This window comes from Desmodus rotundus, chromosome 6 (genome assembly GCF_022682495.2).
Source record: "Desmodus rotundus isolate HL8 chromosome 6, HLdesRot8A.1, whole genome shotgun sequence".
Taxonomy (NCBI): domain Eukaryota; kingdom Metazoa; phylum Chordata; class Mammalia; order Chiroptera; family Phyllostomidae; genus Desmodus; species Desmodus rotundus.
This window is the reverse complement of record NC_071392.1, coordinates 144,833,260-144,860,915: the sequence shown is the minus strand read 5'-3', so window position 1 is coordinate 144,860,915 and position 27,656 is coordinate 144,833,260. Positions and strand designations below refer to the sequence as shown.

Here is a 27,656-nt window from a genome sequence, read left to right as displayed (position 1 = left end):
CTGACAAGAGGTAGGAGGCGTAGGTTTCGGGAGGGTTAATTTCCCTGTCTGGCATGGAGAGGAGTCAGGATGCTAAATAATGTTACTCAAGGCAGCAATAGAGGGGCGAGGTGAGTGTACCATTTCCGATCACGAGGGAAACCAACAGAAGCGTAAGTAGTCTAGTTAAATACTGAGAGGAAGAGTGGGGAGAGGTGCACATCTCATCTCAAAGCTGAAATCTCATCTTTCCAAATAAGGAGTCAGCCAATTACTGTCTAAAGTGGCTAATTAAGAAATAGAGGTCTGGGGCCTTGCAGAGACTGCAGATCTGAACTTGGGAAGCATCAGCATGAGGATGGAAACTGACCTGGGGAAGCAAAACACAAGTGCAAGGGTAGGTGTGCTCTACCACACGGCCCGAAAGGGGCCTGCATGCTGCCAGGTGAGACTGGAAAAACTAGATTTTACCAGGAAGTTTACCACCTAGTGGGGGAATGACGCAACGATGGCTTTGAGAGGGGCCTGAGAGGACTGGCAGGAAATGTGCGGGACACACAGAGGAGGGATAAGATCAAAGATAGCATCGCTGATGTCAAGGCGGCAGGAAATGCTTTGCTCTGGCTTGCAAGGGAGGGGAAGGCTGACAGGGCTGCAGGCAGGCAGGCAGGCAGGAGCTGGGCTCTGGGGTCGCAGGGCACAGGCAGGGAAGGCGAGGACTCCTGGTAACTGTGGGCCTGCTCATGAACTTCTGCTAACTTTACATCCATCACCTCACTTAATACAAAGACTCTAGGAAGGAGGTATGGAGCCCCAACATTTTGGGGGTGTGAAAACTAAGGCTCAGAGGACTTCATCATTTTGCCAGAGTCTCAGAGCTACCACGCAGAGAGGCAAAACTGGAATCCAGGATTTCTGACTCTGAAGATACGCCCTTTCCAGTAGCGCACCTGAAAATGAGTCTGCAACCCGGCTGACACAGCCCTGCTGTAACTCACCCTGGACTTCTCCTTTGCCCCCCAGTGCCTGTTTGCTCTTCTTCTGTGTAATGGTCTCTGGACTTAGGGCCACCATTACTTGTAACTGTGACGTGCCGCGTATTTACTGGATGTAGGTGAAATATAAATAAGTACAGCAGTACTTCTTATTAAATGAAGAAACAGGTGACAGGCTGGAGCTGAGACCTCACAGGATTCTCTGGCCTGATCTGTACAGGCCACCAGGCCCACAGGGCAGTCATCCTTCCTAGAACCAGCCTTACCTTGCTCTCTCATTCTGCAACACTTGCTGAGTTGTGCAGCCCTGGACCGGACATAGGTCTTTCCTGAGAGGCACAAAGGCGTGAGGGTTCCCCTCTGTTCCCACAGTAAATCTCAGGTCAGGAATGCCGACTTTAAACCTCTAAGTGGCCGACGAGACCCTGCTGCATGGTCACCATCTGAACTCCCTCACTGGCCATCAGGCCCCGCGGCCCTGTCCCCACAACGCACCTCCTTCAGAACCACGGGACCTCACACCCAAAAAGCTGGGTGTGGGGAGGGAGACACTGGGCCTGCCGTGTGGCCAGTGCAAAGGCGAAGGCCCCAGGGAACTGTGTTCATTGCAAGTCACTGAAACGTGAAATCAGCAGATTCATGGACTGGAAAAAAAAAAGGAATTAAGTCTGAGTTGTGATTGGAACAAAGGCCCCTGGTCTTCCTTCCATCCTGCTGCCTTGTAACCAAAACAGCTGACGGGTTAACGATATCCAGGTAGTGTCCTATGCCTCGCTCTGCCGCCTTGCTGTCCACACAGCCCAGCCAACAGGGGTGGGCATTTCAACTGCTTCCCAGGTGCCAGAGCAGGACAAACGCCAGCACTAGAGAGTCAGGACGCCAGGCAGTGTCCAGGGGTCTCAGCACACTCTGCCTTCATTGGCGATAAGGATGCCATCTTTCCAGGGTTTGTGTTTATTCGGGGGGAAAGGGATGGCCTCCAGTAGAGATGACCAAACAATGTCACCCAGACTTGGAGAAGTAGGCATGGCCGAATTCTCCGGGCCTGGTGGATCAAAGGCAGGAGTTAGAATTTTAAGTCCGTTTTGAGCAGGACAGTCACATGATTGGGTTTGTAACAGTGTGGAGATCCTTTTGCTGCTACGTGGAGAATCAGCCCTGCCATCTTATCCCCTAATGCTTTACCTGCTAGTCACTTCCACACTTAGCAAGACTGGAAAGACAGCAACCCTCAGAGAATCTGGTTTTGAAACATTCCTCATAAACTGAGCCCTCAACTGAGCTCAAAATTATTATTTTTCTCTCTCTAAGAGTTGTGGAAGCAGCAAAGCCTCCCACCAAATCCACGGGAGGAGGGCAGCTGGCAGTGGTGTTCTGGGTGTTCTCTTAGGGCCTCTCACGTGGCCCACGTGGCCTCTTTCTAACGTGGACTGGCCAGCTTCCCTGGCTCAAGTAGATGGGGCAGCATGAGAGTCGTGGCTGGGTTTGGCACTGGCAGATGGCTCTATAAATTTAAAATCCAGCCAGAAGTACCGAAGGGCATGTGTTACCAAGAATAAAGCTACCCACTAGCGGACATAACTGGAAAGAACAAGAAGCCTTCCTAACTTTTCTTCCTCCTTCACGTTGTGACTCTGTGTGCACAGAGGCCTTTTCTGAACTTCTCAGATGCCACGGTGAGGTTTCCCTTCTTCTGCCTCAAGCTTGTGTTATGAAACATGTTAAACAAATAAAACACTTGAAAGAACAAGGAACGTCCTGAGGCCCTCGATGTGGAGCCACAGAGAACATTTTACCATATCCGCTTTGACTATGCATTTTACTGAATCACTGCAAATGGAGTTAAAGCTACTGCATTACTCGGCCTTGAACACGTCAGCACGCAACTTCTAAAAACAAGGACATCCTCAGTGATCACAACATTAAAAAGACTCTTGTCCTGGCCAGATATCCCAGTTGGTTGGAGTGTTGTCCTGACATGCCAAGGTTGTGGGTTCGATCCCTGGTCAGGGCACATACAAGAATCAACCAATGAATGCATAAATAGGCAGAGCAACAAATCGAAGTTTCTCCCTCTCTCTCAAGTCATTTGGGTCTGTGGGATGGAGCCCAACCCACTGAGTGACACCAGTCAGGGCGATAGTTCTTTTTTTTTGGAATTGGGATCCAACCACGATGAGTTTTCTAAAGCTTCTGCACCTACCAAGTGCCCCAGTAATGCTTATTACCCCCACTGCTTAGGACGACCGCCAATGAATGTATTATGGTTATGAGCAAAGAAGCCATTCGATGATTAATAAGGACCAAGACCTCACGTAAAATTGCTCTTTGCCAACAGAGCAAGTAGAAGTGAAAAGGTTTTCGGTCAGAATGCAAGCATATTTTATTGTAAGGAACCCACATCAAAATTCTCCAAGGGATGAGTATTTCATCTGGGCACGGCTTTCACTCTTTAAAAATGTCCTTTTCTGTTGCACTTAATTTAAAACTGATAGACCATCAAATACCACAAAACCTCATGCTCCCAACTTAGTCCTTGAAGTTAACTGGGGACTGATATCTCTTGGCTAACAGATACCACAAACATTCAAAATACATATTTTTTAAAAACAGGGGCGATGTGACCCTCGGCGTCCCAGATTCATGTAGAACAATAGACTCTACCTTTCAGCTCTGTTTCTGGGTGAAAAACAGTGTAGCATTTTTTTGACTAATTTCCTCAAGGTAATCATCAAAGCAATCTCAGAGCAGTATTTCTTAAATAACATTTTGCTCTGAGTTTGGAGGCAACAAAAAGACAAATAACACTGATGGGAATGTCATGCGGTTTTCTCTTTGTCAAGTGAGTGCAGAGAAATGAGCTGGCAAACTGGAGGTGTAGCCCCCACAGGAACCCCCCCTGGTTTTCTGGCAGCAAAGGCACGGAGGGGGGTGGGGCCTAGCCAGAGTGCCCAGCGGTCCGGTTTAAACATTCCCTTATATGGAGGCACATAGATGGTCAGTGTATGCGTTTCCTGCTTACTGGTGTTAAGCCCCAAGGATACGGGGCCTGTGGAGCAGGGAGAAATTAGGCCTCCCACCGTCCCCCATGACCCTCCGTTGTACAGAATGAACGAGCTGTAGCTTCCAGCCCCTCAGCTGGGGTCCAGGTACCGTGGGAAGCTCAGCTGTGGTATGTTCCGTGTCCCTGCTCTGTGGCCCCCCTTCCAGGAGCTCTCTGTAGCCCTGGCTAAATAAATCAGTAATTTAATCTTATCTAGCTCTCTGTGTGTGTGGTCTTCCCCTGCTCCTCTTGCCTCACTGTATAATGCTATATATTGTTAAGTCTCACCTCCACCCGCTCCTCCCTCCCCACTGCCGAACTGTCAAGGGGAGAAAGAATTATTATTCTGGATCCGAATCAGGTTTGGTCAACTAGGAAAGCTCTACAGCCAAGAAACTGGCCTGCAAGGAGGCCCCTCGCCCAAGTGCATTCCAACGTTGGCAGGTCCCAAAGCGTGTACACTGGGGGTGCAGGGAAAGGGTGTTTCGCAACAGTGGGTCCTGCGGTGAGCTAGTTCCTCCCTTTTCAGGCCCCTACGGATCTTTCTGACAACTTGAGTGAGAAAGTCTCCATTTGCATCCTCACAGCACATCCGACTACCTCTCTGACATTCCCTGATCTGTTTTGAACAGAGAGAAGGAGCAGGCCTCAGGTGTAGAGGCCTGGGCGGGCAGCAGCTGGACGGACCCTACCCTGCCTTATGTTGATTGAATTTATTATTCTGTTTGCTTTCTAAAGGTGGTAAGAGATCATGAGGTGTTTTCAATGGAAGTGATATAAAGTCTCCTATTGAAATAAGTTGAAGTGAAGAAGTAAACTGATTTAAATAAAAATATTCTGTAAGTAAAAGGACCAGTCGTGTGCGGGTACAGCAAGAACTGTGGCAACCACACACTGGTGACTGAGCTTTGGAAGCACAAGTTCAAGGAGACTGCTTCTAGACCAGGGACTGTCCACCCTGACTGCACTTCTTAGCTTGGTGAATGTGACTTTTATGACCAAACAAAGTAAAAACATGTATACGAGGAAAATTACATGGTGAAACATAACATCATCAGGGAGGCATCCTTTGGAATGTGAACAATAGTAATCAAGTGTGGTGATGTGGTTTGTGTCTTCTTCTTTCTGCTTCTTCGGATTTTCTAGCAGTGAATTTATATCAGTTACACAATAAGAAAAACAGAATGAAAGAAAAGGGACTATAAAGTAGAAGCTGGAGAATAAGGGGCCAGAGGTAAAGCAGGAACTAAAACAAAAACCAACACAGCAATCTGCACAGCTGGTGGAGCAGCCCTCTGCCCCCAAGAATGACATCCGAAAGCGTCCTGGTTCTCGCCCAACTCCCGCCCTAGTACTGTCGGGAAGGTCGTCTCCCTCTCGGGGCCTCAGTTTCCACTCTGCGAGATGGGGGCTTGCACTAGACTGGTGGCTGTCAACAGGGGGAGGGGCTTCGTCTTCCAAAAGAATACTAGGCATTATCTGGAGACCTTTGTAGTTGTCACAATCAGGGAGGGTGCTCCCAGTGGGCATCTAGTGGGACCCCAGAGATGCTACCCAAGGTCCTAGAATGCACAGGGCGGGTCCTACAACAAAGGGCTGTCTGGCCCAAAATGTCAGTGGTGCCGAGGTTGAGACACCTGTCCTGCATAGTCTCTGATGGTTTTTCCAGATCTGACCAACATTCAGTTCTGTGAGTCTGGGCCAGACTCTCCTCCCCGCCTGAAAGAGAAGCGATGCTCTCAGGACTGACCAGAGTGTGGCTGTGGCCCACTTGACTGTGAAGAGGAGAGAAGAGATAAACAACCGGACCAAAGGCAGGAAACATCTCCAGTCCTGGGCTGGTGACAGGCCCCTCAGTAAAAGGCAGATGTGGAAGAGCTGTCTCCTCCCCTGGGACTCAGGCCTCCCTCGCTCCCGTGAATGGACTGGACCCTCTCCTGGTGTGTGTCTGTGTAACAAGCTATGTGCTGGAAAACCACAAAAAGTTTGAGTAAAATCATGGTGACTGTGGAATATTTCCCTAAGGACCACTTTATGATTTCTTGGGATAAAAGACACTAGAGAAAGTACTAGTCATTAATAACGGAATTCCCATTAAAAGCATAACAGACTTATAAACAGGTACTTAAAGAAATGCCTCATTTCAGATTAGACTCAAATATATTTAAGAGCGTGCACAACCAGACCCTTTGTGACCACCTGTTAACGACAGACACAGACGACCAGTGCAGAGTGGGGACGAGAAGGTCTTTCCAATCAGTGGTGCTGGAACTTGGCAAGAAATGAAATTGGCTTTCTACCTCCCACTAAACACAGACATCAATTCCAGATACATAATACACTGAAAGGCCTGTTACTCCTTGAAAGGCTAAACTCTAAAAATTTTAGAAGAAAACATATGTTTATGACTTTAGGGAATAATTTTTACTTTTTTTTAAAGACTTTATTTATTTAGTTTTAGACAGAGGGAAAGGGAGGGAGAAAGAGAGGGAGAGAAACATTAATGTGTGGTTGCCTCTCTTGCACCCCCCACTGGGGACCTGACCTGCAACCCAGGCATGTGCCCTGACTGGGAACTGAACCAGTGACTCTTTGGTTCTCAGGCTGGCACTCAATCCATTGAGCCACACCAGCCAGGGCTAGGGAAGACTTTTAAAATAACTCACAAGAGCACCAGCCATACGGGAAAAGAGATTAATACACGAAACCTTAGAAACTTCTGTTCATCAGAAGACAAGCTACGTGTGTGGCCTCATAACGTGTGTCTTGTCCTGGGACGAGCTTTTTTCCACTCAATATTATGACTCACACCATTTTTTTAATGCTGGTATGTACAAAGCTGCTTTAGTACCTCTCCTCTCCCCTCCCTTCCCTTTCCCTTTCTTCCCCCCCTCTCCTTCCTTTCTTTGGCTGTTAGTTCCCCTCTTTAATGAGAACAATTGATGTGTCATTTAAGTAATTATGTAATTTCAGCTTCATAAAGTAAAAAACTCCAGAAAGCTCCTTCATGCCTCGTTCTAATCTCAGAAAGTGTGTCTTAGCTTGGAGATTTCCCCAGTTGTCTGCGCAGAAAGCAGAGGGCACAGCTCTGGGGAGCCCTGATCTCCGCTATGGGCCGGCCCAACTCTGAAAACCTAGGCCTCAGTTCTTCCACCTCTGCTGCAATGTGAGCTTGGGGGAGGGGCTCCCCCCTCCCCCCCTTGCCATTTCCTCCCTTGTGAATGAGGGGGGGTTGGAGCCCATACACCATTGGGGTCTCTCTCAGGTCTGAAGGTCTTTGGTATGAGTGTTCTGCTGTCGTCAGTGATCTGTGCAAGGCGCTTGCCCAGGCAGGGCTGCCTGAGGAAAAGTTCCATTTTCTTGTAGCCTGGTAAGGGTCTGCACAGGGGAAGCCTAGCTGATGCTCGGGAGCTACTAATAGCAGACACCCAGGGCCTGAGGCTGAGCCACCCTCCCCCAACCTCCACTCCTGGTGGCTTTGGAGCATCTCCTCATCTTCCTGAGGCATTGAGCAGAGCTGTGCTTCCTAGTTATCTCATCCCTGTGACTTTTGAGGGCTACATTGCCATGGCAACCCAGGCACCCTGAACCAGGTTACAAACCTGTTATTGTAAAGAGGAACATTAGCTGTCTCGAAAGCTCATCTAATGGGGAACAGGGAGGCAATTACTCCTTATGGAGGAAGAGCAAAACTGTGTACTTCAGACCTTCCGGTGACTACATGTCCCTCCTGTGCGGGGGGGGGGGGGGGGGGGGGGGGGGGGGGGCCTGAGGCACACAGTGAGCTGGCTTCCAGACAACTGGGAGCAAGAACTTTCTTTGGCTTTTTTTCTGAGCCCTTGCTATCCTGGCTTCCTCCTCACCTGTCTCTACCTTCATTTCATCTCCTTCCTCAGTCTCCCTTTCCCTCCCCTCTCCATGTGTCTCCTGCCTGCAAGGTGGTCCCTGGGCCGGACAACTGCAGATAGCCTCATCCTTCATTCACCTTCCAGTGAGTTCTTCTCCCCATGGCCAAAAGGCCTTTAAAAGAAGTAAATCAGAGCCCCTCACTCTGTCTCCCAAGGCTCCGATGGCCTGGGGACTGTGGCCACCGGTTTCTCCCACCTCAGCTCCTACCTTGTCTCCTTGTCACTCAGGCTCACGCCAGGGATCTTTCTTTCTCTTGAACACATCAAGCTCCATCCTGTCCCGACACCCATCCCTCTGTCTGTCCTATTTCCCTGGTGATTGCTTCATGGTACATACCGCCGCCTGCATTCACCATCTCTGGTTATTTACTTCCCCCATTGCCTCCTCTCTGGAGTAAAAACAGTAATGATCTGTCTCTCTCATGCCAGGCCATTTACCCGCCACCTAGAACTGCACCTGGCTTTGAGCAGGCTCCCCACACTGTCCACCAAATGCATGTACAGAGAGACAAATGTGGGAGTGGACGCCCATGTTCCCACCAGGTCCTCAGGAGCACGCATCCCCTCAGCGACATCTCTCCCCCTTTCCTCCTGCAGCTCCAGCTGCACCAGCTTCCCCACGCCACCGGGAGAGCTGGGCCCACTTATGCACACCAGCCATTGAGGACAGCAAAGACAAAGGTGGACCAATAGTCGTGGGATAAACAGTGGCTTGTTCTGTGTGGTCCCGAGAGGGTGGATAACTCCCACCAATTACTGACTTCTTACTGTAAACTCTTGACATGCATTATCTCCTTTCAGCCTCCAATTACCCTGTAGGGAAGAATCGCTGTCTCCCATCACAACAAATGAAGATAACACTACGTGCTCTTCCCTCAGCCGGAACACTTGTCCCTGACTCTCTACCAGGTGAATTCCTGGTCGTTCTGCAGGTCACCTCCTCAGAGAAGTCCTCCCTCACCCCCAAGACCACACCAGGTCCTCGGTTCTACGTTGCCATTAAAACTCGCACTCATCCCATGCGGCACTGACTATGACTGTGAACACATACATACTTCTGTGTAAATACTGGTCAGCACAGGTCTCCCTGCTACTGTCCAGGACACAAGGCAGGGACTGGTCTGCAGCAGCCAAGGAGTCATCATCTGTTTAATGAGTGACGGGAGAATGAAGACTCCCAGATGACCAAGGTCCTGCCTCTAGGGAAGATGGGCAGGGTGGGACCTGAGTTCCTTCTAGCATTCATAGGGCTGCAGGTGTCTCAACGGGATGCAGGAGGGGCGTGAACCCCACACCGCCAGAATGTGAATCCATGCTGCAGGGCCTCGGTACAGGGGCCTTGGAAGTCTGGCTGGGCTAGGGGTTCCCTCCCAGGCTGGGACGCTGCCCTCTGGGCTCAGGACTCACCAGAGCTTGCTCTATAAGCAGGCAGAAGAGGATGGCATTGCCCACTTCCCTCAGGCTCTGGAACACATCTGTTTTGAGCTCTGCGTACTCAATGATGTCTTTCAGCTGGTGGTGGAAGAACTCCAGGATGCCTGGAGGAGGAAGGAGGACAGTCAGTGGGAGGTTGAAACAGCTCAGCCAGGTTAACGGGAAGCTGAGCGGCAGCCCTACACCTGACTCAGGGACAGCAAAAAGCCAACTCAAAGCTCAGGCTGAGTACTAGAGAAAATCGGGCATCCAGTTCTGACATGTTTTTAGAACAAAACACACACACACACACACACACACAGAATGAGTAGCCCTGGGTCTTCCGCAGTCTCTCCAAAAAGTCACCCCAATTCCTAATAAGGACAGGAATTAACATTTATTTATCAGTGTTAGATACCGTGTAAGGACTTTATCTGCAGTACCTCCTTTAATACTCATAACACCACCATAAACTAGGCACAAATACACTGGTTTTCAGATGAGGCTCAGAGAGGGTAAGTGGCATGCCCAGAGTCACACAGCTTAGCATGCGGGGCAGCTGAGATGGAAAACCAGAGCTTTTGGCCCCAGCCTTTTCCCTTTCTGAATCCCACTGCCCCAGCACCTGGCATCCTAGGTTTTAGAAAAAACACCAGGTGCCAAACTCTTGGTCTCCATCTTTCCGTATTCCCCAGGCCTCCCACTGAGTTCCTACTCCACTATGAGGGAAGGAAAGAATCATTTCTCTGCGTAGAGTTTGAATGGCAAATTCCTGTTTCCTGACTCACCTTAGAATTGCCACCTGGGGCACCAGCCTCCTCCGTCTGGGCACATGGAGGAAGGAATCCCAGAGGCAATGAGCTAATGGGGACCTTTACGAGGAAACCCGGCTAATACGTGATTTAAACACTCTCATGTCTGCAGGCCTCTTACACTTCCCGGCGGTCCTGTGAGGCGGGCCCAGCAGGCATCACTTACTGTGGCTGATGGAAGACCCTACTACTGCCCAGAGGGACTAGACAGGGTTCAAGGCTACCTATGGAGCTAGTGGCAGAGGGAGGATGCAAACCCAGAGCTCTGCCAGCTTGCTGGACTGTTAAAGAAGCAAGCACCCCAAGGTGGGTAGCCAGAGCCCCTCCTGCCACAGGAGGGGTTTGGATTATTTTCCTATCACCACCCCTGCCCCCGGTTCCCCAACACCAACCTGGGGAGCCATACTCATGCCGGGGCAAGCGGCATATCTTGGGCATCACCTCGATGAGTGTTTTCACGTACTGGAGAATGGTTCCTTGGAGCTGAGGAGGCAAGAGGACAAGATGAAACCAGCCCCCACTGCTGCACAGGTGCATCTTCGGGCCCAACGCTCGGCCACTGAGGTACACGGGGGTTCTGCTGAAACCTGGGGGTAAGGGCGATGGACTGAACGTGTCCCCTGAAAATTCCTGTGCTGAAACCCTAATCCCCAGTGTGATGGTAGGAGGTGGGGCCTTCGGGATGTGATCAGTCATGAGGGTGGAGCCCTTGGGGTGGGACCAGTGCCGTTGTAAGAAGAGAAACGAGAGAGATACTGTCTCTCTGCCATGTGAGGACGTGGCCAGAAGGCAGCCACCTGTGGCCTGGGAGGGGGCCCTCACCAGAACCCAACCACGCTCGCCCCGACCTTGGACGTCCAGCCTCCAGAACTGTGAGCAATGCGCACATCGTTGAAGCCCCTAGTCTGTGCTGTATGTGTTAGAGCAGCTGAGCTGACACACACAGCCAGGGTCTGCGCTCTGATAGGATGGCGCAGGTTCTCCCCTACGATGGGGGCCGCCCCGGTGCCCGTTCTCAGGGAAAACGGGTCTTTGTAAGACAGCAAAGGGAGCTTTCTCATTACTCCACTGGGCTTACAGACTTTAAGGGGGCAGTTTCTAGGCCCGGTGTCCTTCCTGGGGTTGGGGTGTCTCCATGGGATCCAGACTAAGAGCTCAAATGCAGTGGGGCCAGGGAGCTGTGGGGACTGAGGCGCACTCTCTTATTTAGGCGTGAAAACCCCAGAGCACCTTGATCCCTCCTGTGTCCAGACATCTTTAATCAATGGTCACACTTTCCTGTTTGACATACAGAGCGACAGGTCACAGGCACCAAGGGATAAGGGCAAAGGACTCTGGGTGATTCCTGCAGACATAGCTGAAGTGTCTTGAATTCTCAGGCCAGGTAAGAAGTGACAGCAGATCTCATTCCTATCAACCCCACTTGGGCACGTCCCAGGCCCCACGGCGGCCCGTCCTTACCAAGCTCTTGACGATCTTCAGCAGCTCCTCCATGACCACGGCGATGCCCTGGTAGCCCAGCAGCCTGCAGATGGTCTTGAAGTGAGGGGGCCCCACGAAGTTCCTGTAGGAGCTGTAGATGTGGCTGTAGGCGATGTTGAGAGGCTGGAAAACAGAGGATGTGCGAAATAAGCAGCTGAGAAGGTCCTGTGGGAGATGTTTCCCTGACAGAAAGGATGGAAACCTGACGTTACCTGCGCACTCTCACTGGGGACCCCTGGGCATATGCTGGCAAGATGCTGGCCATGGAGAGAGGGGGGGTCAGTGGCCACAGGATGGAGCAAAGGCCACTAGACAGAGCAGTGGGTTCCCCGGTGGAAGAGGAGAGAGAACTTCCAGGCAAATGTCTTTTTTACAGAGACTCCTGCTACCCACGGCTGTGCACACACAAACCAGGACTTTTACACACTGAGCCACGGGTGGGGGTAAAACATGATTTTTTTCTCTAGAGGAATTTTTGGTTCTAGAAACTGGCTAGAAGAATCACATGAAAAAGCAACAGCTGATTCGACACGGTCTTTTTTCTTCTCCCTCTAGTTGTCTCCATCCATACCGGGGTGGGGTCGTGGGAGAACAGGCCGGGGAGTCAGGAGACCTCTGCTGAGTGCATGGGGAGACCAGTGTCCTCCTCTATGAAATGAGGGGATGGGTTGAACCGGGGGTAGCAGTCTACAGGAAAGATGTCCCAGGAACTAATATGTGAGACGGACAAAGCACAGCTGCTCTGTCTGGGCGCTGGTTGGGGGCTCAGGGCCCTGGCCTCTGACTGGCCACCTCCGTCATCCTTGGAACCCCCACAAGGTCTCCCAATGAAGGAGAGGGATCTCTTTAAGATCTCTGTCTGAGACTATATGACCCTAAAATATAGGTCCCTAAATTGCTCTGACTTGGTTACTGAAGTCGTCTCTGACTTTGTTCTGAAATGCTGACACTTAAAGAGCCCCTTATACTTGGCCCCATGAAGCCTTTGCCCTGTGCGTTCTCATGTAATCCACACAACAACCACCTGGAGTCTTGGCCCCATTTCACAGGTGAGGAGCCTGAGACTCAGGGTGGTAAGTAGCTTGCTCAAGGTCACACACTTCCTAGGTAACAGAGCCCTGATCTGCACCCAGGGAGGTCAGATTCCAAAGCCCACGTTCTTAACCTCTGTTTAACAATGCTGGACTCTGGAACTGAATCCTATTATAACTCATTTTTTTTAGATAAGGCTTCACTTCAAAGCTTACTGCTGAGCATAGTCTCCCTACCTGGAATTATAAAACACTTGAATGCAAATGGTGCGAACACCGGAAGGCCACACCGGAAGTTCTACTTGCTGGGATTCTGTTAGTAGGCTAATGAGAAACCCTGTGTGAATGAAACAGGAACTGTAATGGAGCTTTCGGAGGACTGCGAGATTCTCAACTCCCTCTGGAGCCATCGAGGGAGGATTTAATTATGCTCAGCCGACGTTTTGCACTAAGTATGTTTTTGTATAGAGGAGCGCTTCTAAACTTTATGAAACAAACACCACAGAGTGTCGTCTAATAACAAGGACACGCGAAGACCACAATCGGAACACCCACTTGTCAGGCAGGCTGAAGGATACCTGCTTGGTGAGCTGATACCTATGCGTGGGGGGTGGGGGGCTCAGACTGTGACGCAGCAGGCTCCGCCCTCAACACCAATGTGCCTTCACAGCAAACTCTGCCTGAACCGGGCGGACAGGTACCTTTTATGAGGTTCTTACGGGTTCCTAAGTGTCATGGGGCAGGAATGGTTTATGTAGGGACGGAAATACAACTAACTTAAAAGTACAATGCTCACTGAAGTTGATGTTCAGCAAACCCTGGAAGTCTGTGAGTCGTTGAGATTGAGCTAGCTACCGCTGGGGCCAGGCCACGTCATTTCCCGGGAGTGCAGCAAACCATTTTGGTGTCTGTGTAACAGGCCACCCAGCCAGACAGGGCTGGGTGCAGGGTGAGGTGAGTGGGGCACTGGAGCACAAAGGGGTGGGGGGCTCACTCTCCTCCGTGAGTGCACGCACCTCAGCTCTGGTGCTGTTCTCCTGTTCCTACAGTTAGGGACGAGGAGTATACAGCAAACACCAAGCCAACCCTGGCTCACTGCTGGAGGGGGGAGAAGATGACTAGCCAGGGGCATGAGAGAACTTTCTGCAGCATGGATATGCCCTACAGTTGCTTGGGTTGTTGACTATGCAGCTGTATGCATTTGTCAAAACTCGCGAAACTAAAGGCGCCCGCGTGATCTGTGCATTTATGGACTGGGTCAGGTTATTGAAATCCCAACCCCTGTATGTGGGACCTCTGGGAGGTCATTAAGTCATGAGGGTGAGGCCCTCATGAATGGGATGAGTGCCCTTGTAAGAAGAGACTCCAGAGCTTCCCCCCGCCCCCACCGATCCCCCAGCATGTGGAAATACAATGAGATGGAGGCCATCTGCAAATGAGAAAGTGGGCTTCCACCTACCACCAGATCTGCTGGCACCTTGACCTTAGACTTCCCAGCCTCTAGGCAATATAGAAATGTGATTTAAGCCATTCGGTGGGTGGTATTCTTGTTATACCAGCCAGAGCTAAGTGCATTTTACTATATACGGTTATAGGTCACCATAAAAGTAAATTAAAAAACCCACTGGGCCACACCATAGCCTAATTTACTTCCTGGCATTTATTTTCAAAGATTAAAAAATGAAAACCTCATTTTAATTTTCTCCAGAAGAGGGCTGCAGCTTGAGCCTGCATAGGCACGAAGGAATGATGGATGACCTGGCTCTGCTCACAGGCCCAAGGGGCACTCCCAGTAGGTGGGCTGCCATCCACCCCCCCCCCCCCCCCCGGCCTTGCATCCCCCCACCCACACCACACTCTCCAGGCCTCTCCTCTGAACCCAGTGAAGCTCTGAGCACTTCCCCTTCATCCCCTTTCAAATAACCTATAAAAGGCACCTATGAGCAGAAGGGGGCTTTTCAGTGCATATCCCTGGAGGAGGCAAAAACTAATCAGCTACTTTATTTTATTCTGTGATTCTACGACTTCTTTTTCTCCTTTGCCTGAGGCTATAGTTGTAAACTGGGGTGGGCTCACCTGAGTTCAAATTCCAGGCCCATAAGTTTACTAGCCTGATGACCTTAAGCAAAGTACTTAACCTCTCTCAGCCTTGGTTTCCCCTCAGTGAAGACAATACCAGCTGCAGTAGAGCTGTTGGGAGGTTTGAATGAGATAACAGGTATGAAACACTGAGCACCGTGCCTGACACGCTGGAAGCACCCTTTGCAATAACAGCCACTCCTGCTGCTTCGTTTGATCACTTGGTAACTAAAGACTAGGAAAATACAGCTTCCGGGTCAAATTTCCCCCAGCGGTCACGGCACTCTGCACGTGAGAGAGATGCATTCGTGAGGTGCACTTCTGCACAACACTGTGGATGTCCCACACGGGAATGTGACAGAAGGCAGAACTGCGACCAGCTGATGAAATGCACCCAAAATGCAGATTTTGCTTAATAGTTACAACATTACAAAGATGGGAGCTGTCCAATAAGAGCCTGCTGGGTAGAGGCTCTCTCTGTGGCAGGCTGTTTGAGGGGAGGCTGGGAAAGAAGGGAGCCTGCCTGGGGTGGGGGGCTGGAGGAGCTGTGGTTAACACTCCCTGCAGAGGTGTGAGCGTCAGTGAGATCTCCGGGGATGCTCCTCCCTCCTAGAGTCTTCTTAACCCTCACTCCCACCCAAGGAGCTTCTAGTACCAGGTTTCCCTCAGCACTTCCAGGCAAGCACAAGTGAAATATATACATAGGGTTCAACAACCCTCCCCAGTTCTAGACAGAGGAGAATAACTTTGGAACTGCTTTACCACACACAAAGGTTCAAAAATTCCCCCCTATGAGTCTGCTCAATGCACACAGGCAGCTTCTTGTTGATGTTCCTACATCAGTCTTGGATTCTGGTCAGGACCAGAAGTTTAAGCCTCAGCTGATGACCCAAGCTCAGCAAGGACCAGCATGAATTGAGCAGAATTAAAATCCTTCTCAGTGAACAAGCACCCCTCACTCCCAACCCGGCAAAGACACCACACCCATGCAAGAAGAAACACCCGTCCATGCTCAAAAGTCCGTGCGTGCACACCCCCGGAGGGCACCCGTCTGACCTGCTGGCTCAACAGGAGGCTGGGCCCTATTGAGAAAATGTGCGAATATGGGAGCCTGGGCATTTTCTGAGGTTGGGCAAAGAAAAACAGGAATGCAACATGACTTGAGACATTGGAAACTTGCTACAAATCTCTTATACTGAACCAATCCCGCTAATTGACTCAGGTTACAACCCAGGGGCCTGTCTTAGAGATGAATTAGGTTTAGGATGGCTCACTTTTAAAGTCAAGATAAACAAGCCAGCACAATCCACAATCCACAAAAGAGATAATTTTATGAGATCTTAAGAGATAGACAATTCTGATTCAGGAATTAGAGCCATCTTATTAATGTGACATATATTTGCTTCCCCTCTCCTTTTATTTTATTTTTAAAAGGCAAAATAGTATTTAAAGGAGAGGGAAAAAATATAGTGAATTAGATCTGGCAGGTCCTGGGCACTATATTATCTGTAAATGGACCTTTAAAAAAATTGTGATATAGCATACATAACATAAAAGCTACTGTTCAAACAATTTTTAAGTGGGGTATAAGGCTTTTAGTTATAAGGCCTCTGTCTTTCACTAGATGGTAAACAGGGCAAGCCATCCTAAACAGTAAGAGCTATTTACTTGGCAAACTGAATTTGCAAGCACTTTGCATCTCTGCTTCCTGGAATCACAATTGCTGTTTTCAGAGATCCCAAGAGGAATTAAAACTGCTTCCAATTTCCTGTTTTAGTTACAATTTCTCTCATGTTCCTTGAGCAATTTGAATACCATCAGCCCACCAACGGCAAACACAGTTCTCTAATTAGGTTCAGAGAGCGAGTGGCAACTCAACTCTGAAATCACTGCAGACAAATGAATAAAACAGCAACACCAAGAAAGATCACAAAGTGAGACGAATAAAGGACTGATAACTCCTGAGCTCCAGGTTCAAATCCATTGCTAGGGCACAGGGAAAACTGCTGACACATTTGTCCGTCCCTCCTTGATGTCTCGTGAGCTCTGGGGCTGGGTCTCCAACAGCTGGGCTCCTTGTGGGTCTTCTCAGCTGAGACGCTGAAGGATTCTAGGCAACTGCTGAACAGACCTCGAGAAATGATGTCCTCCTTTCTTGTAGGAATTAAGTCCTTTGAAGAAGGCAAGAGGGAGAACAGGAAAGAAGGCTTCCTGTTCAGCGATCCCATACCAACACTCTAACACTAAAGTTTTGAAGGAAACCAATGCCATCATTTTAAAAAAATAATCTAATATAACAATGATTATACCCATGTGTATAATGCCTCTCAGTTTACAAATGTTTTCACCTAATAATTCCTTCATAACTACCCAGGTGCCTTCATTTTCTGTGACTGCGGTAGCAAATTACTGCAAGCCTGGTGGCTTACAACAACAGAAATTTATTCTCTCGTAGTTCTAGAATCCAAAATCCAAAACCAGTATCCCTGGGCCGACATCAGGTCAGCAGGGCCACTCTTCTTCCAAAGATTCTAGAGAAGAATCAGTTCTTGCATCTCCCAGCTTCTGGTGGCAGCCAGCATTCTTTGGGTCATGGCTGCATCACTCCAGTCTTCAAACATCTCTGCTAAGATCTGCTCTTCTCATCTGCGGGAGTGCAACCTCCCTCTGCCTCCTTCTTATAAGGACATTTGTGATGGCATGTAGGATCGTCCAGGTAATCCAGGATAATCTTCCTATGGTAAGATCCTTTACTTACTCAATTCTGCAAAACCCTATTCCCCAAATCAAGTAACACTCCCAGGTTCTGGGATCAGGACCTGATCTCTTTGGGGGTCATCATCAGCTTACTACACCAGGGACGGTGGGTGCAAGCATCCCCATTTGGTGGAGGAGGAATCTAAGTGCAGTGACTTGCCTGAGGTGAAATCCAAGATGGCACTCTGACAGATGGACCAACTGCCCAAGTTGCTGAACTCTGGATGGTGGGTAAATAAGGGGTAGCCTGGGAGTGGGACCAGGCAGACATGAGTAGGGGTGGCCTCAGCAAAGCGGTGGCGCCGCTGGTGGGGGTGTCAGTGGGGCCGAGGCAGATTCTCCTGGTTATGCCTCCTGAGGATGAGGACGACGACTTAGTGGGGAAGGTACTGCAGGAGTGTGACGAATTTCCCAGAGGTCAAATCATGCCTTAGGGGCGTCGTGAAGCTAGAGAGGACCACAGCAACACTTCCTAAAGGCTGAAAAGTTACCAGGAAATTACTGATGCAATTGAAGGAATGGTTTGTGCTGCAATCTGCATCACCTGGAAGGCAGCTGTAGGATAGAGTCTACATAATTACTTAGACAATGTACTTTTACAGCTTTGACTCATATACTAATTTTGACTACTGAACCAGCTGTTAAAGGTTTTTACACTTGACGTCAGCCCTAACCTGGAGTGAGAGTTCTCAGGCTCAGGTAGGTATGATTCCAGAAAGCGAAGCGCTTGCTGACTGTTTTTCCAGACACGTCTGATGTTTTCCCTGCTTCTAAGTCGACTACATTCAGGTGGCTAAGTTCTCTCTGGGGTCTTTTAGTTTCTTGCCTGTTCCCATTTTTTTTTTTGTCTCGACCTCTCAGGAGAAGCAACCCACCAGGCAGAGAGCTATTGCTCCCTACTGTTGGCTACAGACCAGGACAAGACAGATGAAAGTACATCAAAGACCAGCTAGACTCTGGCTTTGGGGACCAGCCAAACTAGACTGAGAGCACGGCTTGGCCACAACCTCGCTTTGTGATAACGGTCAAGTTAATTCCCCTGAGCCTCAGTTTCCCCCTTTGCGCCTATCTCAAAGAGTTGTGGCATGGGTAAAATAAGAAAACACACGAAAATGCACCAAAATGTGCCCAATGGTTATCTCTGAATTAGATTGAGTTTGACTGCCATCTTTGAACATTTCTATATTCTTTAATGCATGCACAATAAGCGTGTGTTTTTTAAAGCTATTTTTAAAAAGGAGGGGAAGGAAGCATCGCGCAGGGTATAAACCTGCCCATTACCACCTCTGGGCTAAGCAATTCCGGAAACGGCCCTGACACACTGACCTCTTCTCAGTAATCATCGCTACTCTTCCTAAGCCAGCACTTTGGAGAGATGGGTTCATCTCGCTGCGACAGCAACACTGTAAGGCAGGTATTATTGACATTCGCATTTCACACAGGAGTTCACCAAGGCATAGAAAGTGAGGGAATTTGTCCAGGCAGGAAGTGAACCCAGCCCAGGGGGTTCAGGGCCTGTACACTGAACCCTGGGTGCCCATCAGCTTTGGGACCCAGGTAAGCGCTCACGCAGTCCCTTTACTGCCACCTTCAGGAAGGGCACAGGGACCCCACTCTGTCGGTAATCTACTACTGGTGTATACAGCCTGGCCAGACAGCTGTAGAGGCTACAACCTGGAGACCCAGCAGAAGGGCCTCCCTGGAGGCGAGAAAGAGTGAGCATGGCTGGAGTGTGATCTCTGGAGCAAGTGTCCCCAGATGGTTCTCTCATTCACTAAGCACTGCACTGGCTCCTCTGGGTGCTGGTGAACAGAGATGGCCCCGAGGAGCAGGACGGGCCCTGGTCAGGGATGCAGCTTCCAGTCCTGGGTCTGCCACTAGTCAGTGGCGTGGCCTGAGGAATGCCAGCCCTTCTCTCGGGGTCTCTGAAGCCAAAGGACTTCTAAGGCCTCATATTCTGAGTGTCTCAACTTCTCAAATAGACCCTGGCTGGGTGGTTCAGTTGGTTGGAGCATCATGCTGTACAACAAAAAGCTGCAGGTTCGACTCCCAGTCAGGGCACATAGCTGGGTTTTGGTTTAGATCCCTGGTCGGGGTGCCTTTGGGAAGCAACCAATCAATACTTCTCTCTCACATCGATGTTTCTGTTTCTGTGTTTCTCTCTCTCTCTCTCTCTCTCTAGGATAAAGAAATATGTCCTTGGGTGAGGATTAAAAAAATACTCTGTTAAAAATGGCATCCAGGAGCATCAGAAGTAAATTCCCCTTTTCTGTGGCAAAGGACTGGGTTCTCTCTCATCACTCCACAGGCTCCCGAACTGGTATTTTTATTCCTCTGAAAATAACCTTTTCAAAAGGCACCTGCAAACTACCACACTGGCCTTTCTGTGGAGAGGACGCTTTTATGCTTGGTGGCAGGGAGTCCCCATTAGCCTCAATTACAGCAGATTTGGACAGGCCCCTGGGGAGACTGAAGCCACGGGGAAGCCACAGGGAACATTTAATCAAGAGACTCTGGACATCCCGGCTCCATGCCTCAGAGACCCTGGACCAGGGGAGGGTCTGTGACCCCCAGGCAACACTTCGTGACCTTTTGTCACTGATGGGATTCACAAGAAAACCTTCAGGGGTTCGCTTGGCTACTTTGGCCAACAACCAAGAAGAAAAAAGCTGACTTTAACAACATGCAATTTGTGTAAAATAATTCAGGCTTCAATCTATCTGAGGTAGGGTAGCTGCCACGGATTACCTCAAACTCGGTGGCTTTAGGAAGACAGAACTTGATTCTCAGTCTCAGACACGCCCTGTGATCTCCCCACAGAACAGTGACAATGTCTTTTAAGGCAGAGGGGAACAGCAGGGGATGGAAGCCCGGAGGCCAATGAAACTTTGCGGGACATGGAAAATGGCAAAGTCAGGATTCTTGAAAGAAAAGGTACTTTGGGGATCATCCAACCCAGGAAGAATAAACAGTTTCTATTTCTGGTATCACCTCCAAACAATTGATTGTTTCTTGGGATGCTGTGTTAAGAAGGACTCTGAGGCTGTGTTTCTGAACCCTAATGGAAGGAGTGATTCCCTGGGGCTGCTGCAATATACCACCACAGATGTGGTGGCTTAAAACAACAGAAATCTCACACCCCTCACAGTTCTGAAGGCCAGAGGCCTGACACCAGGAGCTCTGCTGAGGCTCTGGGAGGGCAGTCCTTCCTTGCACCTTCCAGCTCCTCCTGACCCCTGGCATTCCTCGGTTTATGGCAGCATCGCTCCTATCTCTGCTCCTGGCTTTCCGTGTCTTCTTCCCTTCCTGTCTGTCTGGGTGTATACCTCTCCCTCCTTTTTCTTATAGAGACACCAGTCACTGGATTTAGGATTCCCTCTAAATCCAGCATAAGATCATTCTGAGACCCTTAACTAATTCTACAAAGACCCTATTTCCCAATAAGGTCACATTCTGAGGTTCTGTGTGGACCTGATTTCGGGGCGGGCACCCAAACCAACCCAGTGCAAATACCATGATGGTGTAGCAAGCCTGACACGAATTCAGAACTGGGCAGGGGTAGACCCATGTCTTCCGTCTGCCACCCGATGTAGCCCAGGCCCCCAGTTTTACAGATGATGGAACTGAGGCCCAGAGAACGAAAGACTTGGACAGTGTTGTATAACCTAGGCAATGCCACAGCAGACCAGAATAAAGGAGAGAGTCAGAGGTGGGGAAGGAGGTGGGGGTGGGAGAGGGGTGGGGTGGGATGGAGGTGAAGTTACTGTTTTAGTTGTGGGATAATGGAGAAGGGCATCTATGCCTTTGAAACCATTGTGCAAAGGGGATCTAGATGGGGCAAATCATCCTCCTCCTCCTCCTCCTCCTCCTCCTCCTCCTCCTCCTGTTGGAAAATTTACGCTCCTTGGAAGAATTAGTACCATTCTGAGGATCAGTTTGCAGCAGACTGCCTGCCTTTTTTTTTTTTTTTTTTTTTTCCTTTTGCACCAAATAAACAAGAGCTCCTCTCAGACTGGTTCCTGAAAGCATCGTGCATACATTTGCTTCCTGGTTGCCATGGTGAATGATGCTGATCTGTTGAAATGAATAATGTGAGCGTTGGGGGCGACAGTGGGATTACTCAGACGGTGGCGAGAGAGACATCAGGAGAGCCCAGAGCAGAGGCAGGGAAAAGGCACCTTTCCCTTAGCCCGGGTCCACTCTGCCTCTGAAGGCTGCGCTGTAGCCAGATCTGCCGCAAGCACCAGGTAAGGGACATAAATGGCTCTTCTTGGAAAAGGAAATGGCTCTTCCTTTCACACTCGCTTGGAGGAGGGCCAGGCAATGGTCATACGAATAGCTACAAGTTGGGGGAATTTCCAAACAGAAGCAGAGGAAGAAAAATAAATAAGGGAGATGGATTTGGTCCTAAAAGCCCAGGATGCTGCTAGCGTCTTGACAGAAAGCCCTTAAAAATGCCTGCTGTTGGAACTCAGTCCGCAAAGACAGCCAGCAGCAGCGGGGAGGCAAACAGGAGAAAAGATTCATGACAAGAAACAGGTTCCTGATCACCACTGCTGGAAGGGTTTTAGGAAGGCCGTTGCCTCTGCACCCTTAGTAAAGAACCGAGCTCTTTCCCTGTGGTCAGAAGTGTATTTATAAAGCTGTGTGGGGTGTCGGGGTGGTGTGAGAAGCCCACCACAGGGAGCGCAAATATTCAGTGTCCTTGGCAAATGACCTCCCCTGGAGGGACCTGAGCACATCTGTCGTCCCTTTCCGTCTCCATTTTTCGGGGAGGAAATTTCCAGCCAAAGAGAAAGGAATTACTCCCCCTCCTGAGCATTTTAGTTTACTGTCATCCTTAGAGAAGGAAAATCAAGGACTGAAAAATCACTCATGTTCTCTTAGGAAGGAATACAGGCATGAAAACAGAAGGTTGGAGGGAGGCAGGGAGGACAGAGAGCAGCTCGTACCGGAAATCAGTCTGGCTTAATATCCAGTTCTGGTTAAAATCTGACTGACGGTTTTTCACTATGCCATTGCAGTCTAAAGCAAAACCTCCTGTATTGCATGTGGGAGGAGGAGCGGAGAACAGAGCTGGGGAGACCTGTCCATCACCACACACGACTGAATGCGGCTGTCCTGGAATCTTAGACCAGGGGCAAGTCAGTGAAGGGGAAATACACAGGATTCAAGAGAAGTGAAAGGCTTGCAGATGGTGTTCCCTTCCAAAAGCGAGAGGGCTGGCGATCTGGGGAGGGCTCGCTTGACTCGTCTGGAAAAACAGCACTGGGTCCTGGTGCCAGCCCCCCTTTTCGCAGTAACTTCTGTTACTAAACCCAGTCGCCTCAAATTTGAAAGCCTGGCGCAGTGGCTTTGAGTCTGGTTCTTCTTAGCTGAGTCACCTCAGATTGCTCATCTGTAAAATGGGGATCTAGCTCGGAGGGTGTGTTGAAGAGTAAAGGAAATTTATTATTGTACGTGACACACCTAGCGTGACCTGTGACACAGCCATGGCACGCCAACTGTTGGTGGTTACTGCCATGATTAACATTCACAGGCCCAGTACTATTAAATAGTAACAGTTGTGCTGGTATTCAGAGCTGACTGCATTGATTCAAGAAGCTAATTTCCTGTGAACCTCTGGCTTTGAAAAAAAAATAAACAAAACAAGAGCAGAGGCTTTGGGGAGAAATCAACTGCCCATGAGTGATGAAGCAGATGTCCGCTCACCATGGGCAACAGATCTGGGAGGCAGAATGTTCTAGATGGCTGAGCTACCAGCACTTAGAGCAGACGTAAGAGGTCCGGAAGGGAAATTTAGGAGAAACACCTGCCTGACGCGGAGGTCACACATCTGTGATGACTCCTGCAGGGACTCTGAGGTCATCCTTTCAGTGCCTTTTTTCCTTCGTGTTGAAGGGGTGGGAACAATGTTGTATTCAAAGGGTCGGAGCCCAGGCCGGATGAGGCTAGGTGATGTGGGCCCATGGTTTTAAGGTCTGCAGGCCACCAGCGTAGGCACACAAAAGCCCCAGTTGGAACGCCTGTCCTGCAGTTGTTTAGCTAAGCCTAGTTGAGTGATGTCGCCTCTTGGCCTCCATGTTTTTGGTTGTAAAATGGGGGCCATGTTAGCCTCCATCGCGAATGTTCCATAAACAGTGGCTATGATTGCCATAAACAAATTCGCTAAGGAGATGTCACTCTTTACTTTGGTTCTCGTTGCAGAATCAGGATGAACATCGAGGTTGGCAACGTTTCTTACACAGGAGCCGTCGTGTCCTGGTCGTCCTCGGAGCCCTGCCTGGAGGACTATTACCACATTATGTACAGGCCCAACTGGAACAGCATCTTCTCCGGCTATCTTCGCTACAGCTTCCAACACGAGGAGAAGGTGCCTAAAACCGTCAGCAAGGTGGTGCTGGACCACCTCACCCCCTCCACTTTCTACTTCCTGTGCGTCAGCTGCAAGAAGATTACCTTCCCCTACAGGCACTACTGCACCATGTTCCACACCATGGAGAAGAATCCGCTGTCTTCTGGAAGGCCCCTGATCGACCCCAATGTCTCCCTGTGGGTCCTGCTGGCCATTCTGATGGCCTGCCTCACGGCCGTCTTAGCATTCATCTGCCTCCAGTTCTGGTGCATCCGCTGCCATGAGCCTCGCTGGTCTTACAGAGCCGGCCAAATGGAGGAAGCCAATGGGCTGGTGAGGTGGCCAGAGGAGGCCCGGGTCCTGGGTCTGAGGGAGGAAGACCAGCAGCGGCTTCCCCTGGTGGAAATGCCACGCAAGGATTCCGGAGATGGAACAGAACCGGAAGTGGAAGCGGACCAGGCTGCCTCAGATGCGGGTGATGATCAGCCTGCCATTCCGCCCCATTTTAAGGAGTGAGTGGTGGGGAGGAGGCAGCCCTCACTGTGCAGCATGAAGCCCTCCGCAGAGTAGCTCCTTTGTAAAAATGTGTCTGTAGCCTGACTACCCACGTCTCCCCTCAAATGCCAGTGTTCTTATGGACCACCTGGGTCCACGGATGCCCTGTGACAAAGCTGCTTGAGCCAGAGGACAGGTATGCCCATGGTGTGCTAAGGTAGACACGCGGCATCACTTAGAAGTGTCCATTTGAGGAGGGGCAGTTCGAAATTTTAAAAGTTATTTTAATGTTAAAACAAACATGAATATATTATGATGTAGAAACTGAAATTTGCATGACTTAAATAAAACACAATACTGCAAAGCAGTTTTGGGGTTGAAGATGGGCTCTCGGGGTTATGGTCTCAGTCAGCTTTCAGGCAGGACTGCAGTCTCCTCTGCTGTTGGGGGGCGGTTTTGGAAAGGTGGGAGAAGACTTGCTCATGAGTGTTTTCCAACTTTCAGGCAATCACGTATCACCTTGTACATCATTTTCATTCTTCTAAGCCATATACTAGCTTTACTATAATTAGCAAGTATTTTTATTTATTTATTTATTTATTTTAAAGATTTTACTTATTTATTTTTAGAGAGAGGGGAAGGGAGGGAGAAAGAGGGGGAGAGAAACATCAATGTGTGGTTGCCTCTTGCCTGCCCCCTCCTGGGGACCTGACCTGCAACCCAGGCATGTGCCCTGACTGGGAATGGAACCTGTGACCCTTTGGTTCACAGGCCAGCACTCAATCCACTGAGCCACACCAGCCAGGGCGCAAATATTTTTAAGTTGACTCATTTAAAAAATGTAAACATATTTTAAAAGGCAGCCTTACATTACTCCGAAAATGAATACCACCACCCTCCCGCTATAAGTAGAAGAGACATAAGAATAAACAGAATGAAAACAAAATCATAAATTTGACTTAGATACCATTGCCTACTAAAGACTCTGAGTTTAAGGCTTACTTTCTAATCTTCAATAAAAAGGGAGATTAGTAAGCACTGGAGAAGTATTAAGGACCCATTAGCACCAACAGAAGTCTTTCTCCTTGACATAGTCCACGAGGTGTGAAATGACCTAAAATGCCTTCTGGAGGCATCCCCTGATTTGAGAAAGGTGTGCTGGCCAGACCAGCAGTTCTGGAGAAGCTACCGCCCTCTCCCGGCTTCATCGTAAGACCTTCTAAGCCCCCCCTTTAGGGCCGACTGGTGGGAACTCATGTTGGTTCATCCCACTTCCTAAGCCAGGGCTCCCTGACCCACAGGACGACCTTTCCCAAGAGTGTTCTATTCATCCATTCAGCTCCTCTTCTAAGTTCATATGGACATGGGTTCAAAGGTGGCCATTTTTGTTCCGTCCCAAGGAGAAAGGTTGGCTTTTGTGTTGTTGTTGGCCCATCGCACTGTTTCAGTGGCATTCTTTAGTCCTCCCATAACTGCCCCCTTCTCGGGGTAAGAAGTGAATCTCCTACCTATGCCATGTGACGGGGGGACTTGGAGAGCGGTGTTTCCCTTCTCCACCCTGGGCGTGGAAATGGAACATGAGGAGGGCAGAGTGATGTCGGTTTTAATCCATAACACATCCCCAGCGTGCAAAATCGACCTGTGTCTGGCCTACAGTGAGTGCTTAATGAGCGTCTGTTTAGTGGACGATAGGAACTGAAGGTCTAGAACAGGCACTACTGGGGACGGTTAGTGTCAGGCCGTGTGCGTGTGAACAGCGCAGCAGAGACAGAAGACGGGGTTCTCAGTTCTGGCTCCCGTCACCTGGACTTCCTTCAAAGTGTCACCTTCCCAACTGCTTCCGGTCTGCAAATCTCTCATACTTATAGAACACAGATCCCAAAATCACAGGACGATACCATAATGAATTGACTGAGAAACTGGAGGTGATGGGACTCCAAGATGAGAAACCCCATGCATGCATCGCTCCGCTTACCTCCCCCCAAAGCTCCTGCACAGGATCCAACCCCGGGCCTGAGTTCACCCCTGTCCTTGCTAGTTGTGAACAAATAAAGATGAATAAACACGTGGTCGTTTCTGCCTGGATCTCACTGCTGCCTCGTAATCTCCACACCTTGCTTTTCTGACTCAGGTAACACTTTTCTAGCCGCTCTGGCTCGCCAGTTCTCTTAGAAGTAGGACACGGGTAAGGCTACTCACCTTGGACCCGTAGAGGTAATAAGGCTGGACGTTGGCAGGTTTATCTCGTTGCGGTTCTTGGGTGAAAGGAATGGCAGTTCGGACAAAACTAGAAGAAAAGAGATGGGGCAGGAGTTAATCGGGTCCTCATGTTCTTTAGGGGACACATATGGTGGGAGCCCTTCCTGACCAGGTGGTAAGGGTACTGAATAAAATTCTCTAACATACGCCCAATTCAACGACTGCTTCCTCTGCCAGATGGAGAAACTGCAGTCCAGATTCACAGGTTGATTTGGGGCTTGTGGCAGCTCAGGACAGTGGGCTGGGACAGGGTTCCACCTCTCCACCCTCGGGCTGGTTTCCCAAGAGGAGAGTTCTGCAAACTCTTTCTGTACAGGCCCTGATGGCACACATTTCCAGGTTTGCCCGCCAGATGGTCTCCTTCACGAAGACTCAGCTCTGCTGGTAGCATGAAAGCACCCGTAAACAGTAGTAGATGAGTGAGTATTGGCTGAGTTCCTGTGAATTTGAATAATTTTCACTTGTCACCAAATTATAATTCTTCCTTGGACTTTTTCCCCATTTGAAAATGTCAAACCATTCTTGGCTCATGGGCTGTATGCACAAAAATAGTCGGGAACTAGATGTGGCTTGTGGGCCAAGAAAGTTACAAGTCCCAAATCTCCGGAGAACAGAAGCGCATCTTGCTGAGAGCACGGGTTCGGGGGCATTGGTGGGTTCCTCCCAGGCCTCCCATTCATTCTGCACACACTTATTTAGTGCCGGCTCTGAGGATGCTCAGAGGACCTGCAAACACATCCTTACGGACTTACTTTGTACGTGAATACCTCTCACTTCTCCTGCCAGGTTTTGAACCTCTGAGGGGATAAGGGATGAGGTCTTGTTTCTACCTTGGTGCCTGGCCCCGGGCTGTGTGCACCTTGTAGGAGACGTGTTCCACTTCATCATGTGTGTGTGCGCGCTCTGCATATGTATGTCTGTTTTCACACATGTGTTCCCACATGTGGATGTCCTCACAAAGTACCATCAGATTCTGTCACTCCCTTCCTTAAACTGTTTCAAGGTTCCTAAGTGCCCCATCCTGACGTGGCCTGTGGAGCAGTGTACA

The 27,656-nt window shown here is 49.7% G+C and overlaps 2 protein-coding genes across 3 annotated transcripts in view; one reads left to right on the top strand and one right to left on the bottom strand.

Annotated features, from left to right (window-relative positions):
- CYFIP2 (cytoplasmic FMR1 interacting protein 2) overlaps positions 1-27,656 on the bottom strand; it is a 104,358-nt gene that overhangs the window by 17,510 nt on the left and 59,192 nt on the right. For both annotated transcript variants that reach the window (XM_024577086.3, XM_024577087.4), the window contains exons 23-26: positions 26,549-26,636; positions 11,612-11,755; positions 10,543-10,633; positions 9,333-9,463 (exon numbers count right to left, since the gene is read on the bottom strand). In XM_024577086.3, coding sequence (XP_024432854.1) covers positions 9,333-9,463; positions 10,543-10,633; positions 11,612-11,755; positions 26,549-26,636 — 454 coding nt within the window. The remainder of the gene's footprint in view (positions 1-9,332; positions 9,464-10,542; positions 10,634-11,611; positions 11,756-26,548; positions 26,637-27,656) is intronic.
- FNDC9 (fibronectin type III domain containing 9) lies at positions 21,526-26,622 on the top strand. Its single transcript, XM_024577089.4, has 2 exons — positions 21,526-21,746; positions 23,707-26,622. The coding sequence occupies exon 2, from the start codon at positions 23,714-23,716 to the stop codon at positions 24,368-24,370; it is 657 nt and encodes a 218-aa protein (XP_024432857.1). The 5' UTR covers positions 21,526-21,746; positions 23,707-23,713; the 3' UTR covers positions 24,371-26,622.